This window comes from Macaca fascicularis, chromosome 15, assembly GCF_037993035.2.
Source record: "Macaca fascicularis isolate 582-1 chromosome 15, T2T-MFA8v1.1".
Taxonomy (NCBI): domain Eukaryota; kingdom Metazoa; phylum Chordata; class Mammalia; order Primates; family Cercopithecidae; genus Macaca; species Macaca fascicularis.
In genome coordinates this window covers 2,482,868-2,502,035 of record NC_088389.1, presented here as the reverse complement: position 1 = coordinate 2,502,035, position 19,168 = coordinate 2,482,868, and the positions used below count along the sequence as shown (strand labels likewise).

At 64.7% G+C, this 19,168-nt stretch overlaps 2 protein-coding genes across 18 annotated transcripts in view; both read left to right on the top strand.

Moving 5' to 3' along the window:
• Positions 1-11,420, top strand: part of RABL6 (RAB, member RAS oncogene family like 6) — a 33,319-nt gene extending 21,899 nt beyond the window's left edge. For 2 of the 15 annotated variants that reach the window (XM_074015975.1, XM_074015974.1), the window contains 12 exons: positions 250-341; positions 2,575-2,715; positions 3,118-3,223; positions 6,141-6,244; positions 7,097-7,210; positions 7,692-8,008; positions 8,206-8,359; positions 9,230-9,442; positions 9,543-9,804; positions 10,014-10,185; positions 10,407-10,462; positions 10,573-11,420. In XM_074015975.1, the coding sequence (XP_073872076.1) occupies positions 250-341; positions 2,575-2,715; positions 3,118-3,223; positions 6,141-6,244; positions 7,097-7,210; positions 7,692-8,008; positions 8,206-8,359; positions 9,230-9,442; positions 9,543-9,804; positions 10,014-10,185; positions 10,407-10,462; positions 10,573-10,773 (1,932 nt within the window). In that variant the 3' untranslated portion in view covers positions 10,774-11,420. Of the gene's footprint in view, positions 1-249; positions 342-2,574; positions 2,716-3,114; positions 3,224-6,140; positions 6,245-7,096; positions 7,211-7,691; positions 8,009-8,205; positions 8,360-9,229; positions 9,443-9,542; positions 9,808-10,013; positions 10,186-10,406; positions 10,463-10,572 lie in introns of all 15 variants that reach the window. The other 13 variants (XM_065529803.2, XM_065529800.2, XM_065529802.2 and 10 more) reach the window with 7 other exon arrangements.
• Positions 11,421-12,743: 1,323 nt separating this feature from the next.
• AJM1 (apical junction component 1 homolog) lies at positions 12,744-19,037 on the top strand. Of its 3 annotated transcripts, XM_045374117.2 has the most exons (3): positions 12,744-12,845; positions 14,439-14,522; positions 14,599-19,037. In XM_045374117.2, exon 3 carries the CDS (start codon positions 14,658-14,660, stop codon positions 17,586-17,588), a length of 2,931 nt encoding a protein of 976 aa, XP_045230052.1. In that variant the 5' UTR covers positions 12,744-12,845; positions 14,439-14,522; positions 14,599-14,657; the 3' UTR covers positions 17,589-19,037. The 3 variants fall into 3 exon arrangements, with proteins under 3 accessions (XP_045230052.1, XP_045230055.1, XP_045230054.1); XM_045374120.2 differs by lacking the exon at positions 14,439-14,522; XM_045374119.2 differs by having other exon boundaries at positions 14,439-19,037.
• The last annotated feature ends 131 nt before the right edge of the window (positions 19,038-19,168 follow it).

Sequence of the window (19,168 nt, the reverse complement as noted above, 5' to 3'; positions counted from 1 at the left end):
TGCTGTGATTAATGTGAGGTCCTGAGTAGGGGGCTTGTTCAGGGAGCTGCCAGCGAGGCTGGGGTTGACTGTCAGACCCTTTGGGGCAAACCTGTGTTTAGCTATCCCATCTCTTCAGCGCATCGTTTCCAAATGGAACTGGCCGTTATCTTTCCAGATTAGAAAACTATCCAGCCTTTTCCAGGACTGTGGGCCACATGGGTGGGGCCCATCCTGGGCCAGTCTCATTACTATTCCCTCCGTCCCCAGGCGGAGTCTGACATGGCCCTGGATGCCGAGTTCCTGGACGTGTACAAGAGCTGCAACGGCGTGGTCATGATGTTTGACATCACCAAGCAGTGGTAAGCGGGAGCTGGCGGGGCGGCCGCCGGTAACTGTCACCCCCTAGCCCCTTGGGCGCCCTCTCTGTGCAGCAGATAACGGTTAGAGTGGCATCATTCTGCAGGGCCAAGGGACTCTTGCTGGGCAGCTGTGGCGGCTCAGCCACGAGGGGCAGTGGCCTGGATGTCGGACTAGGCAACAGCTATGTCTGTGCATATGGGGCGGGATGGCGCGGCCGGCTGCGAAAGGTGTCTGGGGCAAGGCATGTACCTTCCATAGCCCCATTATTCTTCCTGAGAAACCATCTGGGATTTGGCAGAAGCAAGTGGCTGCTTGTGTTGAGGGCTCCCCGAGACCTCCGTCTTCCATGACTCAGGAGAACCCACGCCAAGATTCATTCTAGCAAGAAGATGACAGCAAAATCTGCTAAGGGCAGTGGCACTCAGGACTATCTCTGGGGGACTAGGCACAAGCGCCCAGAGGCCACTGTGTGGAGTCACGTGGGATCCACTCAGCTCCTCAGAAGTGCAGTGTCCCCCGGGACGCACTGGAGCCCCAGCGTGGGGGTGCTGCAGACACACACTTGGTGCAAGGCTCCTAGAAGAATGAGGGCCTTGTGGAGACCAGCCTCCTGGCGCGGGGCCCCTCCTACCCACAGCCAGTGCCTGGAGCACTAGGAGCAGCGCATTCGACGCGTCCAGGCATCTGCTCTTCCCAGCAGTGGGTCTGGCCTGGGGGCCTGGTTAGCAGCTTCTCTTACTTGGGAAGACCCCCACACCAGGGTTAAGCACACCGCCTGTCACGGGGCCGCACACTTAGCACGCATCAGCAGCCCAGGCCTGAGGGCGGCTTGCAGCGCCTGGCCGGCCATGCTCTGGGCCTCTGCCAACCTTTGCTAATGCTGGGAACCCTGCCTGCCCTCCCAGCCTGCAGCACCACCGCCAAGGACTGACTGCAGGCACCCTCGGGAGAGCCCTTGGTGGGGGTGTGGCACACGGATGGCAGGAGAACTACGCACGGGGCTGGTGGACCCACCCGGGGCACGAGTCCAGCTCGGGTGCACACACGCCAGCCTCCCCTGGGCGAGCAGTGGTGCCGCTCTCCCTCCAGCCTCTCCTGTCTAGGCCAGCCTGCTGTCCTGGTGGGTGGGAAGTGGCTTTTCCCAAGCGAAGCTGAGTGTGGACGCAGAGTGGCCTCCAGGACACCTCCCACTGCTGCCGCGGGAACGGCCTGGAGGGAGCTGCATCCGCCTGGGCTGCCATGTGAGGAGCGGGCAGGAGGGACAGCGAGACTCCAGCCAGCCTGGGAAGACGTGGCAAAGGCACTCACCTATGGGCCCAGAGACCCTGTTGGCAGCACCAGCCTGGGTGGGCGATGCCTGTGGTAGCAATGCTTTGGCGCCCCTGCTGCCCAACATGAAGGATGGAAAACACCACTGGCTCAGACAGCGGCTTCTAACGCCACGCAGGCCCTTCACAGCTGCAAGGAGCAGGAGACGCCAGAGGGCCGCCTGCTTAGGACCAGAGGTGCCCCTGGGCCGGCCTTGGTGAGGGACCGGTTTAAATGACTGTGCAAATGAAAGAAAACGGAGTTACAAACTTAGGATGCTGCGTTTTTCACCCACTTGTGTTGGCTTTCTCTCAGTCGGGAAGTTTTGTCACTTGAAGCGCTAGTTATTTCTTCACAAGCCTTTTGGAAAACTGTGCAGCTGAGAAACTGGCAGCTCCGCGCCAGGCAGATTCTGGAGACTTGCCATCCGTTCCCGGAGATGTCTGCTTAAGACAAGGCTCTCCAAACAGCCGCTTGACCGGCAGTAGCAGGGGCACCCCAGGGTGTCCTTGGCCTCCCCGGTGGGCAGGGAGCCTGGACAAGCAGCCACAGGGTCAATGCCGAGGGGCACAGAGGACAGTGTGGGATGAGGGTGGACGCAGGCAAAGCCAGAGGTGGTTTTGTAGGGATGTGGATGCGGGGCGCTCTGAGGGAAGGCAGGGACAGACAGGGGCATTCCAGTGTGGGGTGCGGTCAAGTATGTCCCTCAGGGAGAGGGATGGGAGGGGGCTGCAGGCTGGGAGGGGTGCGAAGGCCCTCGAGGCACTTCCTTCTCGCTCTGCACTCGAGGCGTGCTTCCGGTGGGTGGGATGTTGGAAATGAGAAGCAGCCACCGTCCTCAGGCCTGGGCACACAGTAGCTTCCCAGGGAGGGACAGGGCGTCGCAGAGCTGAAACTAAGCCAGGTCCTCACCTGTTCCCTGAGGACCTTCAATTATATTCTCCGGGAGCTTCCGAAAGTGCCCACCCATGTGCCAGTGTGCGTGCTGGGGAACTACCGGGACATGGGCGAGCACCGAGTCATCCTGCCGGACGACGTGCGTGACTTCATCGACAACCTGGACAGGTGAGTGCAGTGGCCCTGCTCCCAAGGGACCCTGCCTGGTGCTCTGGTGCGTGGGGGAGGGTGCTGAGGCAGAGGCCGGGGGAGGGGTTAGCGTTAGCACGGGGGCCAGGGGATGTCAGGTCACGCCGCGGCATGGGGCTCACTGAAGCCTGGGTCTCCCCAATGGCATTGCCAGGAACTGTGCTGGGAACTGTGTGCCGGGGTGAGGTGCTGGCACCGTGGGGGTCACCTGCAGAAGGGCACTCAGCTTAGCTGGTTAGCAGGGCTCAGCAGGGTCCTGTGGCCTCAGGAGCCTGCAGGAGGAGGGAGGGCAGTGCGGACCGGCAGCCGTGGGCCCAGGGGTGGTCCTTGGCACCGGGGCAAGGGTCTTTCTCTTGCATCTTTCTTCCTTTCTGAAAGCAGACCTCCAGGTTCCTCCTACTTCCGCTACGCTGAGTCTTCCATGAAGAACAGCTTTGGCCTAAAGTATCTTCATAAGTTCTTCAATATCCCATTTTTGCAGCTTCAGGTAAGCACTCACCGTGTGGGGTGGAGTGGATGCTGGTCTCTCACCTCTTTCCAGGCGTCTCCCTGGACAGGCCTCCCTCCTAATGCCTGAGAAAGCTGTGGGCCTGCTCAGAGGTTGGCTGCTGGCAAGGGCCCAACGTTCTACTGCGCCTGCCTGCTCTGGGTGGCAGAGGGTGCAGGGTCCTGAGGGCTAGACCTAGTTCCAGGAGCCCCTCCACCTCTGCGGAGACCCCTTGCTCAGTTTCCCCCAGTGTTTCTGGTTGCTTTTGTTTGTTGAGATAAGGTCTTGCTGTGTGACCCAGGCTGGAGTGCAGTGGCGCAGTCATGGCTCACTGCAGCCTCAAACTCCTGGGCTCAGGCAATCCTCCCACCTCAGTCTCCCAAAGTGCTGGGATGTCAGGCGTGAGCCACCAAGGTACTCGCTGTTCACATCTCACATTTCCCTGGTGCTTGTGTCAAAACCAGGGAACCAACTTTGGTCTGTGGACTAAACTCAACTTCCCTTGTAGAAACAAGGGGCCAGGCCAGCTGTGGCTGCAAAAGAGCCCAGTAAACGACGAGGCTTGAACCTCCTTGCCCTGGGCTGCCCTGACTGGGTCTGGGGGACCTGGGGCCCAGCCGCAGCTGTAGCAGCCTTGGTCTTTCTCCAGAAGGATGTCAGGCTTGCCCAGGGAAGGGGCTGTGCTGTCCTCCTGGTGTCAGAAGAAGTGAGGACGCCTACAGGCTGGGACTGCTGCTGGGGACGTTTCGGTGGGAAGGAAGGCCGGCAGTCAGACTTGTGCGGTGCCGGCACTCCTGGGGAGGCCCGTCCTTCCTGCAGAGCCATCCCCTCATCACTGGGTTGGTTACTCCTTGGAGAGCTCCCCACTGCTCGCTGCTCCATTCCCTGACGGTTTACCCTCCAAACGCTTCCAGAGCCTCCCAGGGAGAGCACGGGGCCCTGGACAGTCTTGAGCTGGAAGCGTAGGGCTGAGCTGTGTGTCACTCTCCTTTTGCTATGGATGTGCTCAAGCAGATCTAATGTCCTCACCCGTCTCAGCAGCGGGACCCCCATTTCCTCTTTGTCTTGCCCCTGGATGGCCTGGAAGCAAATTTCAGGCCTTTGTGTCACCTAAAAATATTTCAAACACATCTCTAAAAAATCCGTTCTGTTTTTTTTAACCTGACCATAATACCTAATGTAATACCTCACATTAAAGTCACAGGTTTTTCTTGGAGAAATAAGCCACAATAACAAATTTTAAAACTAAAATTTCCAAAGATTTCAAAGAGTTCTTCAGATCATCAGGTATTTAGTCAGTATCCAGAGTAGGATCCAGAGTTCACACATTTGGTTAAAATCACATTTTGTTGTTGTTGTAGCCATTTTCGGCGACCTTACTGACTTTAATATCCTTTTTTTGGGGGGTGGGAGATGGAGTCTCAGTCTGTCACTTAGGCTGGAGTACAGTGGTGCGACCTCACCTCACTGCAACCTCCGCCTCCTGGGTTCAAGCGATTCTTCTGCCTCAGCCTCCCAAGTAGCTGGGATTACAGGCACGTGCCACCACGCCTGGTTAATTTTTGTATTTTTAGTAGAGATGGGGTTTTGCCATATTGGCCAGGATGGTCTCGATCTCTTGACCTCATGATCTGCCCGCCTTGGCCTCCCAAAGTGCTGGGATTACAGGTGTGAGCCACCGCGCCCGGCCTCACGTTTTTATTTATTTTATTTAATTTTTTTATTTTTATTTTTATTTTTTTGAGACAGTCTCGCTCTGTCACCCAGGCTGGAGTGCAGTGGTGCGATCTCGGCTCACTGCAAGCTCCGCCTCCCGGGTTCCCGTCATTCTCCTGCCTCAGCCTCCCGAGTAGCTGTGACTACAGGCGCCTGCCACTGCACCTGGCTAGTTTTTTGTATTTTTAGTAGAAACGGGGTTTCACCGGGTTAGCCAGGATGGTCTCGATCTCCTGATCTCGTGATCCGCCCGTCTCGGCCTCCCAATGTGCTGGGATTGCCGGCGTGAGCCACCGCGCCCGGCCCACATTTTTATTTTAAAAACCCCTCCAGGCTGGGCACGGTGGCTCACGCCTATAATCTCAGCTCTTAGGGAGGTAGAGGCGGGAGGATAGCTTGAGCCCAGGAGTTCAAGATCTGCCTGGGCAATAAATATAGCAAGACCCTGTTCTAAAAAAAAAAAAAATCTCTTCAACCTGAAAAAGCTGATTTAAAAAAAAAAAAAAAGAGGCCAGGCAGGTAGCTGAGGCCTGTAATTTCAGCAGAGGCCACGGTGGGAGGATCACTTGAGCTCAGGAATTCGAAACCAGTCTAGGCAATATAGCGAGACCCCATCTCTATTAAAAAAGAGAGAAGGGGCCAGGCGCAGTGGCTCACCTGAGATCAGGGGTTCGTGAGGCTCTGGCGTTTGTATTTAATTTGAATCTAAAGTGAGCAGTGACATGGACTGGCCTCAGACCAGCCTGGGGCTCCAGGCCAGGAGGGCAGCAGTTTGCTCCAGAGCCAGCTGCCTGTGGGTGTGGGGACGGTGGCGATGCGTGGCCGGGGCTGTGTCCTGCCACCAGAGGTGTGCACGGCGGGGAGCAGAGAGGCTTTGTTTTCCAGGTGAAGGTGAGGCTTCTTCACCCTTGGAGGTGCGTGTGGGTGGGGTGCTTTGAGGTTTATGCCTGTGGCAGAGCTGTCCCCTAAGCCATGCTGGCAGCCTGTAGGTGTTGTGCCGGTCGCTGCAGAGGAATCATGTGGGCTTCTGTGGTTCCAGTGAGGCCCAGCCCAGAGCTCCATGAGTTACTAAGCACCCATCCCTGCAGCATCTCCTGGTTTAGTCAGCAGGAGGCGTCCCCCGTGTACTCAGCTGCTGTCGGGCTGGGGCAGTCGCAGCAGGAAGGGCCCCTGCTCAGGCCTGTGTGCTCCCCTTCTGCAGAGGGAGACGCTGCTGCGGCAGCTGGAGACAAACCAGCTGGACATGGACGCCACACTGGAGGAGCTGTCGGTGCAGCAGGAGACGGAGGACCAGAACTACGGCATGTATGTGGCTGCGTCCGCCCGCGGGGTCAGTGTGGGGGCTGCAGGCACGGCCGTGGTGCCGGGCCATGGGCTGCACCAAGGAGAGGAACCCATTTGGAGTGCCCCCCGTTTGGGGTAAATTAGTTCTCTTGGGGCACAGGTGGAGGAGGGCTCAGGTTGGCACTGCCCCCAGCAGCCCCCTCAGTCACACCTGGCATAGACTCCTCGTGCAGGTCATGCCGTGCCTGCCGCTCTGAGCACCGCTGACCATGGCCAGGTGCTGATGCTGGTGGAGTCGTGCTGGGGCTGCCTGCCCGTCAGGGGCTTAGCTTCCCACGTTGATGCCAGTGTGGGGTGTGCTTTCTGGTCAGCTCCTTGACTTTGGGAAGCTCCCTGTGCTGAAGAGGCATACGGACCAGGACATGAAGGTCTCTGGTCCTTGATAGCAGAGGGCGGCTCAGAGCATCCTCCCGAGTGGGCCTGGGCAGCACGCGCAGCCCCGGGGGTTGCAGGCAGTGGGACAGCTGGCCGTTCTCTGCCTCAGGCTCCTGCACAGCTGGGGGCTTGGTGCCTCCCCTGGTGCCTCCCCAGGCAGGGACCGCGGAATCAGCGGCCCTCCTGAGGCCCCAGCAGGTCTCTGTTTGCAGAGGGAGAGCCTGTGGGTCACCTCGGATCTGGCTGTTGGTTGAGACACAGCAAGAGACTGAGAGGGAAGGCAGTCTGATGCCTGGAGAGGGGCCCAGAATGGACCCCCCGGCATGGGCGCTTCTCTGTTGAACCCATCCTGGCATTTCCTGGGACTGAGAGTTGGGCCAGCTGGATGCTGCGATGGCCGCACGTGCTCCGCCAAGCCCCAGCCCCTCCTCTTCCCAGAATCCCCCCTCACGGGAAGCTCCACTTGCTGCCATCTGGCCACCTCTGCATGGAGCCCCCAAAGGCTGTGCCTCAGAACAGATCCGAAATGACTTTCCGGGGAGCTGAACACAGGTATGCTGGTGCCTGCTGTCCCCGCCCTTCGGGGCTGCTGCTCTTTTTTTCTGAGACAGGGTCGTGCTGTGTTGCCCAGGCCGGAGTGCAGTGGCGTGATCTCGGCTCACTGCAAGCTCCGCCTCCCAGGTTCACTCCATTCTCCTGCCTCAGCCTCCCGAGTAGCTGAGGCTACAGGCGCCCACCACCATGCCCGGCTAATTTTTTTGTATTTTTAGTAGAGACGGGGTTTCACTGTGTTAGCCAGGATGGTCTTATTTCCTGACCTTGTGATCTGCCCGCCTCGGCCTCCCACAGTGTTCGGATGACAGGCGTGAGCCCCCGCCCGGCCAGCGCTGCTGCTCTTGGCAGTGGGTGGGGATGATGGCCCAGAACACGGCGGCTCTTCCCTGCCCTATCCGCAGCAGCAGAGAGCCCCTGTCACCTGCGGGCCTCAGTGAGGCGGGGGAGCCAGGCTTCTCACCTGCCTTCTGCCTTCCAGCTTCCTGGAGATGATGGAGGCTCGCAGCCGCGGCCATGCGTCCCCACTGGTGGCCAACGGGCAGAGCCCATCCTCGGGCTCCCAGTCACCGGTGGTGCCTCCAGGCGCTGTGTCCACGGGGAGCTCCAGCCCCGGCACACCCCAGCCCGCCCCACAGCTGCCCCTCAATGCCGCCCCACCATCCTCTGTGTCCCCTGCACCACCCTCAGAGGCCCTGCCGCCACCTGCGTGCCCCTCAGCCCCCGCCCCGCGGCGCAGCATCATCTCGAGGCTGTTTGGGACGTCACCTGCCGCCGAGGCAGCCCCTCCACCTCCAGGTAGGCCCTGGAGCTGCCCCTCCCAAAGCGGTCCCGGTCCCTCACGCCCTCACAGGTGGGGCTCTGGGTCTCCGAGCGCTCCGTACTTCTTCCTGCTTGTCCCAGTCCCGTGGGCACGTCCCTGGTGGGCCTGGCTTGGGGTTGGGTGCAGTGAGGGTTCTGGTGCTGAGGAGAGGACCCGGCATCACTGTTTACAGAGCCAGTCCTGGCCGCCGAGGCCCCAGCAGCAGTGCAGAGCGTGGAGGACTTCGTTCCCGACGACCGCCTGGACCGCAGCTTCCTGGAAGATGCAACCCCCGCCAGGGACGAGAAGAAGGTGGGGGCCAAGGCTGCCCAGCAGGACAGCGACAGGTGAGGGGTGGGCCTGGACCTCCTCTCCCATTGCCCCCAGCCTCTAGGGCGCCCGAGCAGCAGGTGGGGTTGGCTTCCTGGGGTCTCTGTTGACTGAGGACAGAGCAGATCTGTGGCTGGAGCAGATGAGGGAAGAGCTTAGACGGGGCTTCCAGACCTCAGAAAGGCCTGGCCACCTGCTCTGCCCACACCCTGGAGAGGACAGGGGCACCTTGGAGTCTTCTGTGGGCAGATTCCACACGGAGGCCACTGGCAAGGCCACTCCAGGTGATACAGGAGGTTCAGGCCACCAGATGTTGTCTCCGCAGGGCCAGGGCCTGGGTGCTGCAGAGCTGGGGGCGGCTTCCTGCAGGTCCTAGAGCTGGAAGCTAGAGCTGCCTCCCCATCTGTCTGCCAGCCCCTCTCCCACCACTCTGCCAAGTTTCTCCGAACTCTGCCTGCAGCAAAGCCCTGCGTTTGGTCCCAGGTGTGGACACCATTGGACATAGTCCACCCCCGGTGGCCTCAGCACCTCAGCCTCACTCATTGCTGTGGGGCGGCAGCTTCCTCCAGAAATACACAAAGGATGGAAAGCCTGGTGGCCCTGAGCTGGGCCCGCCTCCTCCATGAGCGCCCACCTGCGCGGCCCCACATCCTTCGCCCATGGACCGACCACAGGGCAACACTGTGTCCGACCTTGAGCCGCTGACCCCTTTCTCAGCAGCCCTGTGACAGCCACGAGGAGGCTTCCCCTAGAACACAGCACCTGGGGCGGGGTGGCCCCACGGCCAGGGTGTGCCGGGTACCAGGGTGCCTGGAACCAAGGCCTGTGAGCCCGGCCGGCCATCCCTACCCTGTGGCCTCTTGACCACTTTGCCCCCTGCTTTGCAGTGATGCGGAGGCCCTGGGCAGCAACCCGATGGTGGCAGGGTTCCAGGACGATGTGGACCTCGAAGACCAGCCACGTGGGAGTTCCCCACCACCCGCTGGTCCCGTCCCCAGTCAGAACATCACTCTTTCAAGTGAGGAGGAAGCAGAAGTGGTGGATCCCCCAAAAGGCCCTGCCCCGGCTCCCCAGCAGTGCTCAGAGCCAGAGACCAAGTGGTAAGGGCAGGTGTCCCCAGGGGTGTGGCCTGGAGACCGGGGTGGGGCAGCTCAGGACACCTCCGGAGGACCCTGACTGACCCTCTGCTTGTCCACAAAGGTCCTCCACACCAGCTTCAAAGCCACGGAGGGGGACAGCTCCCACGAGGGCCGCAGCACTGCCCCGGCCAGGCGGTGCCTCTGTTCGCACAGGTCCGGAAAAGCACAGCAGCACCAGGCCCCCTGCTGAGATTGAGCCGGGGAAGGGTGAGCAGGCGTCCTCATCCGAGAGTGACCCCGAGGGGCCCATCGCTGCACAGATGCTGTCCTTTGTCATGGATGACCCCGACTTTGAGAGCGAGGCGTCAGACACACAGCGCAGGGTGGTGAGACGGGTCCTCCCCGGGCAGAGGTCAGCCAGGAGGCCAGAGCCTCTCGGTGGGTGGGTGCAGTGGGAGGAGGCCTCTGAAAAAGGCCTCTGAAAAGGCGTCTCATGTCCCCACACTTGGGCCTTCCGGCTGGGTTCGAGACCCCACAACCCCTGAGGGTGTGGGAGGGACGACGGCCTGACCAGCTGCTCTCCCTGCTGCAGGATGAGTTTCCCGTGCGAGATGACCCCTCCGATGTGACTGACGAGGACGAGGCCCTTGCTCAGCCGCCCCCGCCCCCCAAGCTCCCTCTCCCCACCTTCAGACTGAAGAATGACTCGGACCTCTTCGGGCTGGGGCTGGAGGAGGCTGGGCCCAAGGAGAGCAGCGAGGAAGGTGGGCGGGGGCAGCGGAGTGCGGTCAGCCTGCTGGAGTCTGGGTAGAACGTGGGCCTCCTGCCAGCTGCTGGCCACTGGCCAGGGGCCTTTCCTGAGTCCAGGAGGCAGTGCCATGCTCCTGGCAGCCCCCTGCAGGAGTGTGGTCCTGTCCCTCAGCAGGGCCTCCTGGAGGGCTGGGGCTCACTGCTTTGTGTTTGAGCCACTGTCCTGTCTGTGCAGGTAAGGAGGGCAAAACCCCCTCTAAGGAGAAGAAGAAGAAGAAGAAAGGCAAAGAGGTACCAGCTACTCCCCTTCCTGACAGGCCAGGGCTGGGCGGTGTGTGGTCCTGGGACTGGGGCTCTGGCCTCCTGTGACTCCATGGCGCCCCCCTCCTTGTGCTCCTCAGCAGGAAGAAAAGGCTGCCAAGAAGAAGAGCAAACATAAGAAGAGCAAGGACAAGGAGGAGGGCAAGGAGGAGCGGCGGCGGCGGCAGCAGCGGCCCCCACGCAGCAGGGAGAGGACGGCTGCTGATGAGCTGGAGGCTTTCCTGGGGGGCGGGGCCCTGGGCGGCCGCCACCCTGGGGGTGGCGATTATGAGGAGCTCTAGGCCAACCGGGGCAGTGGCCGCCCTGGGGTGGGGGGCGTGCCTGTCACTGCCTGGGGAGGCATTTGCCTCTGCACCATCGCCTTTGCCGCTGCCCAGTGGCTGCCGTGTGCACTTCTGAGCTGGAAGAGGCTGGGCGTTGGTGTCCCCGGACTGGGCCTCCAGACCCGGTGTGAGCCTGCTCTGCAAGGAGGGAGGGGACAGCTGGCTTTGGCCAGGCTCGGTGGACACCCTGGCCCTCTCGGGGCAGAGCCGCCAGTCCCCAGTGTTTCTCAGGGATGTGACTGAGGCCCAGGGGCATGAGGGTCTGTTTACAGAGGCTGGGCAGGGGCCGCTTGGCTGCGGGGTGCACGCTGCCCCGGCACCTGCTTGCCCTCCGCGCTCACCCAGGGCCGCAGCATGCCTATGGCTCCGCTTCCGGCTGGGAGCCCTGAACACGGGTGTGCAGACCCACCCTAAAGGGCAGCCCAGGCCCCACGCTAGGCACGGCTGGCGAGAGACCGAAGGCAGCATGCAGGGCCTCTCTTGGGGATGGGGGCTGTTTCCCACAGCGGCCTCAGCTGCGCCCCCGCTCAGGTGAGCCCACAGGCGGGATCTGGGAGGCACGCCTCCCAAACCCTCCACTCAGACCATAAAGCACTCCTGTTTCACTCTGCGTGTGTCTGTTCTTCTCCCTGCACCTGCTCCCGCTGCCTCGGGCCCAGGCTGCCATGGGTTGTCAGGGAAGTCCTCTGAGGCAGGAGGCTGCCCAGCAATGCTGTGAGGACATCCCACCAACCCTGGCCACACCCTGGGTACATCCCAGCCCACCTGTGCCAGGGCTCAGCAGCTGCAGCCAGCACGCTTGGGGGTCCGCAGCCCCATGCGGTGGAAGTCCAGTCTGCACGGCTCCCAGGCAGCCGCCTGCGGCACTGCCCCCCCTTCAGGCCCCTGCCCCCTCCAGCTGTCAGCAGCGCCCAGCCTCCACCCCCACAGCTACTGTTGCCATGAGAACCCTGCAGGGCGGGCAGGAAGAGTGCGCCAGTGAAGGGGAGGGGATGGCCAAGCTGGAGGCTCCTGTGCCTGGGAGCTTTGTGACCCCAGGGTGTGAGGCAGTCACTGTGGTCCCTGAACAGGTGCTGTGGCCCACAGCAAGCTTAGGAGCCTGGCCCCTGAGCCCACAGCCCATGAGGTCAGGGTCGGCTTCAGAGGTTCCCCTGGTGTGGAATGGGTCAACAGTACGTGAACTTGCCAGGATCACACCATGGACAGCTATGTTGGGGTTTCAGTGGGCCCTGCTTTGAACAACGCAGAATGGCGTAGGTCCTGCCCTTCGGAGCCAAGGGCATCGGCTACCCACTCCTCTGCCAACCTAGAACGTTTCCAGGCCCAATGCCTTGGGGAGGGGCTGGCAGAGTGGGACGAGGACATTACCAGGCAGGTACGGTAGGTCACGTGCAGGCCTTCCCAGGCTGGCAGAGACACCGGATGCAGGAGTGGCCTCACCCAGAGAGGATGGCATCCTGGGGACACAGGAGGCTGCAGGGGCCATCTGGCCCCAGGTACCCACCGAGATTTTGGCACTGGCAGCCTCAAAGCAGATAGGGCCTGGGGAAAGGCCAGTGGGGCAGGGAGAAGCCCATCTGCCCCTGCCTCGCCCAACAGGAGATGCACATTCCAAGATGGCCCTAACCAATCTCTGCAGCCCAGGCCAGGGCTTGGGCCCCTCCTCTCAGGCAAGTGTGTGGGGGTGACACTGGCGGGACTGGCAGGCTGCTCCGGGCCACAGGGCTCCTGTTTAGACGCTGAGGTCTGCGTCTTGGGGATGCTGCAGGGACCCTGTGCTCCGCACAGCCCCAAATTGGAGCCTGTGCAGTCACGATCCCCAGCTCCACGGTGCAGCCCCCACTGGGCGCGGCCCCTTTAAGTACAGCTCTTTCAGCTGCCATTGGGGGCAGCACTGAGCAGCCAGGCCAGGATCCGCGCTGCTGCCTGGAAGCTTCTGCCGGTGCCGGGGACGCAGCAGTGCCGGGGACACACAGGAGCCGACCTGGGGGTGGCACAGCCCACCGGGGCACAGCTGGAGCAGCACCCAGGTAAGGGGCTGGGGGCCGAGTTGCTGAGTGTGTCACTGTCATGGGCGGGGGAGGCTGCCTTAGGGCGGCCGCAAGGATGGGGAGTCCCCGCCCCCAGGCAACACCGGCTGTATCCCTTGAAGGGCCGCTCCCAGCCAGAGCAGGGCTGGGAGGTGGGGAAGGCCTCCAGCCATCTCGGTGGGCTCCAGAAGGCCCTGGGCCCACGAGGGGGCCGACCCCACCCCCATCCCCACGGGAGAGGGTGTCACCCACAGCTTCAGCCAGCAAAGCCCACTGTCACCTCCCTGGGGTGGAGCCTCACACCCTGTCATCCAGCTGGATTCCGGCCTGGCCTTGAGCTTAGCATGAAAGAGGGAGCAGGAGGGTGGACAGTCCTGCCACGGGTGGGGTGGAGGGGGGAGATGGGGTGGGCGGGAGGCTGGGATGGGGACAAGACCTGGGACTTGTGGCCCTGACCCAGAAAAACAGCCCAGCTAGCAGGAAGCCCCTGCGCACCTGGGACACAGAGGGGGGACCCGGCCAGACCCCGAGAGGCCCATCCACCTGAGGTTCTGCCGCGCGAGGGGCCTGGCTAGGTACCCGCTTCCCCCAGCTCACTCTGGGGTAGACCCCTCCAGACCAGGTGTTGGATGTGCAGAGGCCAGGCCTGTGGCCACTCTCTGACGCACCCCCCAGCTGGCTCTGGGACCACAGAGGGGCTGGCAGTCCACATCTGAACCCTGGCCAGCCTGCAGCGTGGGGGCCTAAGAAACACAGGTTTCCATGGAACCTTCTCAGCAAAGTGGGGAGGGCTCTCTCCTGCAAAGCAGTGGGTCTTCCCCCACCCTCCGCCCTGCCCACCCCCAGTGGGCAGCTTCCGGGCCTGGTGCGCAGCTCAGGGGACAGGGGCTGCCACGAGCTCATGGCTCGATGACTTGGGACTGCCGTGCACACCCTAGGGGGGGGTGTCCTGTGCATTTACACAAAGCTGGGGCCTTGCTTCAACCACCCAAAGATACTTGGGGTCAGAAGAGGTGTCGGCAAAGGAAAGGGAGATTTAGGGCCCAGGTATGCTCTCTGGGGGCTTTTTTCTGGCCTGGAGCTCACGGGAAGTTGAGGGCACCTAGGCGTGGGTCCTTGCAGTGCTGGGGGAGGGGCTCTGTGCTCGGCCTGGCCAGCAGGTGGGGTGGTTGGTGTCACCCGCTTGGTGCAGAGCTAGCTAAGGCTGAGACCCAGCGACTCGCCTTCGACTGTGCGCGATCGGAGGGGTCGCTCTGCGGTGGGCGCTGTGACGGGGGCACAGTCACTAATGTCTCGTGGGGCAACACCTATAAATAAGGCCCAAATGCGCCCCGTCCTTCCAGCTGCGGACACCAGAGGGCGCAGCCCCCAGGACCACGCCCCCACTCACTCACCCCACCCGGAAAGGGGTCCACCCGAGCCGGCCCCGCCGTCACTAGTCGGGGGAGGGGAGGCCCTGGAGCTTCACGCAGGAGCTCCCGCCGCGGGAACCACAGCCACGGCTAAGCCTTTCTGGCCCGCCCGCCCCATCGCCGGGAGAGGACGGGGGAGGGGCAGGACCTGGGCGCCTGGACAGCTGGGTTCCTCCCGCAGGTGCTTCTGACCCCGGCATGGAGGAAGCGCCCGCATTCTCGGCCCAGGCCTGCAGCCAGGGCTACTCCGCCCGCTGCGCCCCAGGTAAGCCGGGCCAGCGTGGGGGAGTAGCGGGGCCTGGGCTGCGGAGGGGGCCGCCCTGACCCGCGTCTCCCCCCAGGGCAAAAGCCCCGCAAGGCAGTGTGAGCTGGAGCCGCCAGCCTGGGGACCTCTTTTAAGATGACCCGTACGGACCCTCCGGACCTGCTGGTGTCAACTGTGTACCAGGACATCAAGGTGGCGGCCCCGGGACCCGCATCCAGGCGCCCGCCATGTGAGCAATCCGTGGCCCGGCCTGCTGAGCCCGCGCCTTTCAACAAGCGCCACTGCCGCAGCTTCGACTTCCTAGAGGCGCTGGACGGGCCGGCCATGGAGACCCTGCCGGAGCCACCGCCCCCGGAGTCCGCTGTGCCGCGCGCCCGGACCCGCGAGGCCGAGCCACGCCGCCGCGCCCGCTCCAAGAGCGCGCCCCGCGCGCCCCCGGGCCTGACGCCCGCGCCCGCCTCGCCGCCGGTGTTGCCTCGCCGAGGGCGGGAGGCCCAGCGTGCGGCACGGGCCGAGGCATCGCCGCGCCGGGAGCCCGCGTACCCGGCGCTCCGCGCCCTCGCCAATGAGCTGCACCCCATCAAGTTGCAGCCGCAGCGGGGCGGCCCCGGCCGCATGGCGCCCCTGTGCGCCGCCGGCGGCCGCTGCGCACCTTCCGAGCCACCCGCGGGTCCCGCACCCCACGTGCGCTGCCGCCTGGACATCAAGCCGGACGACGCAGTGCTCCAGCACGCCGCCCGGGGCTCGCGGTCCTGCGGGCCCGCCGAGGCCGCGCCCTGGGCCCGCCCCACCCCGCAGTTCCACGGCCTCACGGTACCAGGGCCCCGCCACATGGCGCTGTCGCGCACCCCGACGCCCAGCGACTTATACTGTGCGGACCCCCGGGCGCTCTACTGCGACGGGCCCCTGCCTGGGCCCCGGGACTACGCTGAGCGCCGCAGTCTGCCCTTCGCCACCCCGCCGGGCCCCACCCAGTTCTTCTACACAGAGGAGCCCGAAGGCTTCCGGGGCAGCTTTGCGGCCAGTCCCGGCCCAACATTCGATGCCTACTGCCCCAGGCCCTACCGGTCAGAGGAGTTCCCAGGGCCCAGTCCAAGGCGCATGGGCGGCTACTACGCAGGAGAGGTGCGCACCTTCCCAATCCAGGAACCGCCCTCCCGCTCCTACTATGGTGAGGCTCCCCGAGCCTACGGCCTGCCCTACGGGCCCCGCTATGTCTCCGAGGAGCCCCGGACCCACTCCACCGCCCGCCCCTTTTACACGGAGGACTTCGGACGCTACCGCGAGCGCGACGTCCTGGCTAGGACGTACCCGCACCCGCGCAGCAGCGCGGCCTGGGCGGACTGGGGCCCGCGACCCTACCGCACCCTGCAAGTGGCGCCGCCCTCTGACCCCGACCCGTTGCTCGCCTCCTGGCACGGCGGCACCGGCACCAGTCCGCCCCGGCTGGTCACCGACAGCCGCCACTACTCGCGCTCCTGGGACAACATTCTGGCACCGGGGCCGCGCCGAGAAGACCCGCTGGGCCGCGGCCGCAGCTACGAGAACCTGCTGGGGCGCGAAGTGCAGGAGCCGCGAGGCGTGTCCCCGGAAGGCCGTCGCCCGCCCGTCGTCGTGAACCTGTCCACCTCGCCCAGACGCTACGCCGCACTGTCCCTGTCCGAGACGTCGCTGACGGAGAAGGGCCGCGCGGGCGAGGGCCTGGGCCGCAACTGGTACGTGACGCCCGAGATCACCATCACCGACAACGACCTGCGCGCCACCGAGCGCCCGAGCGCCAGGGCCTGGGAGTTGCCCGGGGGCCGCACGCGGCCACCTCCCCACGCGGCCCCCGAGGGCCCCACCCCTGGCCGCCAGCGCAGCCTAGAGCAGCTAGACGAGCTCATTACGGACCTAGTCATCGACTCGCGGCCCCCCGCCGGCCAGGCCTCAGAGCCCGCGGCCGACTGCCTGGGCCCCCAGCTGCGCCGACTGCTGGACTCGCGGCCCGCGGGCTCTGGGGCCCCCGCGCTGGCACCGCCACGCTCGCCCCCCGCCTCGGCCGGCAGCGCCGAGGAGCCCGCGGCCCGGGGAGAGGCGGCCGACGCGTCCCCCGAGCCCAGCGCCGACGAGGACGACCTGATGACCTGCTCCAATGCGCGCTGCCGGCGCACGGAGACCATGTTCAACGCCTGCCTCTATTTCAAGTCCTGCCACAGCTGCTACACCTACTACTGCTCGCGCCTGTGCCGCCGCGAGGACTGGGACGCCCACAAGGCGCGCTGCGTGTACGGCCGCGTGGGCAGCGTGTGCCGCCACGTGCTGCAGTTTTGCCGCGACAGCGGCCCGGTACACCGCGCCTTCTCGCGCATCGCGCGTGTCGGCTTCCTGTCGCGCGGCCGCGGCGTGCTCTTCCTGGGCTTCCCAAGTCCAGGCTCCGCCGACAACTTCCTGCGCTTTGGCCTGGAGGGGCTGCTGCTGTCCCCCACCTACCTATCGCTGCGTGAGCTGGCCACACACGCGGCGCCCCTGGGCAGCTACGCCCGCGAGCTGGCGGCTGCTGGGCGCCTCTACGAGCCGGCAGAGTGCTTCCTGCTCAGCGTATCCGTGGCCGTGGGACCCAGCGCCGCGCCCCCGGGGACACCCGCTCTGCCCGCGCCCGCGCCACGCAGCCACGGGCCGACAGTGCGCAAGTTCGCCAAGGTAGCGCTGGCTGCCGGCAGCCCCGCGCGGCCGCCCCCGGCGCGGAGCCGCGAGCCCGACATGGAGACGCTGATCCTGACGCCGCCGCCTGGCACGGCGGGCCTGGATCAGGACGGCGAGGCGGGCCGGCGCGCGCGCGAGGTGGCCTTCATCCACATCCAGCGCGAGCTGCGGCTTCGCGGTGTCTTCCTCCGCCACGAGTTCCCGCGCGTCTACGAGCAGCTTTGCGAGTTCGTCGAGGCCAACAGGCGCTTCACGCCCACCACCATCTACCCCACGGACCGGCGCACCGGCCGCCCCTTCATGTGCATGATCATGGCCGCCTCCGAGCCGCGCGCGCTCGACTGGGTGGCCAGCGCCAACCTGCTGGACGACATCATGTGAGGCGCGGGGCCCACCAGGCCCAGCTCAGGCGCTGGCCCGAACCCTGCCCTGCCCACTCAGGCCCCGCCCGGCCCACCCAGGGCCTTCCCCGAGCCCCGCCAGGGCCCCACCCCGGCTTCTCCTAGGCCCGCCACTAATTCCCTGGCCCTCCAAGCTCCGCTCAGTACTGCCTCCAGCTCCGCCCAGGCCTCCACCCCCCTGCCCTCCGCCCCTGTAGTGTTCCTCACGGGCTCTTCGCCTTCCCACCCCCAGTAACTCCTCTCCCTTCTCCCGGGTCTCCTCCCTCTCCCAGCTCGCCCTCGAGGATCCCCAGAAGCCGGTCCTCGCCCTCGGTGCTCCCCGCTGGGAGGCGGGGTGGGCCTGAGGACCGCCCAGCTCTGCCTTCACTCGGAGGGGTCACTACTGCACAGACCCCACCCGTACAGATCCGGTCCCCGTCGATCCGCGGGGCTCTCGCTGGAGCCTCCCCGACTCCGGTTTCCCCTCGTCCGGAAGCCCGACGTAACCAAAGCCCAGTCTGTCACTTTAAACACGCCCCGCCCCGCCTCCCGCAGCTGGGGTGCCTCCTCTCTGGAGAACACCCTGGTCGACCTTCGCGCGTCGGTGTGCGCGAGCGCGTCCCGGCGAGGCAGTGGGCAGGGCTGAGGGTGCGCGGTGCGTTCCCGCTAGTCGGATCCGTTACGCCGACCACGCCACGCGCCCTGCCGTCCCCTCGCCTCCAGTCGCTGCAGTCTGGGCCCTGCAGGAGCTGGGAAAAGCCGCAGGGAGGTCTTCAGGCCGATATGCGAGTCTCCCAGCCGAAAGGGCACGGGACTTGGGCAGGGGAAGCAGAGCATGTCGGCCTGGCCAGAGCTGACACCTGGCTAGGAGAGGAAGGACCAAGGGACAGGGGGCGTTCCCAGGTGGGAGCCTGGAGGGGAAAGCGTGGTGCGAGCAGGTGAGGGAGCGAGCTAGTCGGTAAGCACAGAAACCCACCCGAAGGGGCTTGACCTGTCCCGAGAGGTCCCCGCACACCCGCTCTGGCCGCACTCCGTCCTGCGGGCGTGGAGGGGCAAGCCCGGGGGCCTGGCCTCCACCTGCCCCCCAAGCGCACGCTGGTCCGCGCCCGGGGCTCTCTGGAGGGTGGGGTGTCTGGGAGAGGGGTGGAGGCCAAACGCAAGGGCCCTCCTGGAGTCCCTAGCCCTACTTCGAAGCCAGGGAAGGGGACACCAAGTGAGAGAAACTGGGCACCCCCGCCCCCGCTCCCGCACCCGGCGCGCCCACCTCGTCCCCGCGCGTCTGCACCGGCCAGGCGTCCCGCTTGCCCACCCGCCGCCGCGCCCCGCGCCCCCTGCCCCAGGGCCTCTGCATTCGGCCCTACCCCAGAGGGCCGGCCAGGAACGCCCCTGGACCGAAATAATTTCCAGGAGGCAAGAGCTTTCGAACCAAGTAAAATAGAACTTGAATGTAGTGGCTGCTGTTGCCTCCTTGTGCGGGTAGCGGGGTTGGGGACGGAGGCGTTCGGGCGGTGGAGAGGGGAGAGAGGGAGGCGTTCGGGCGGTGGAGAGGGGAGAGAGGGAGGCGTTCGGGCGGTGGAGGGA

Bases quoted from the DNA above. Each gene is read 5' to 3' on its own strand.
- AJM1 (XM_045374120.2), top strand. From the start codon at position 14,658: ATGACCCGTACGGACCCTCCGGACCTGCTGGTGTCAACTGTGTACCAG.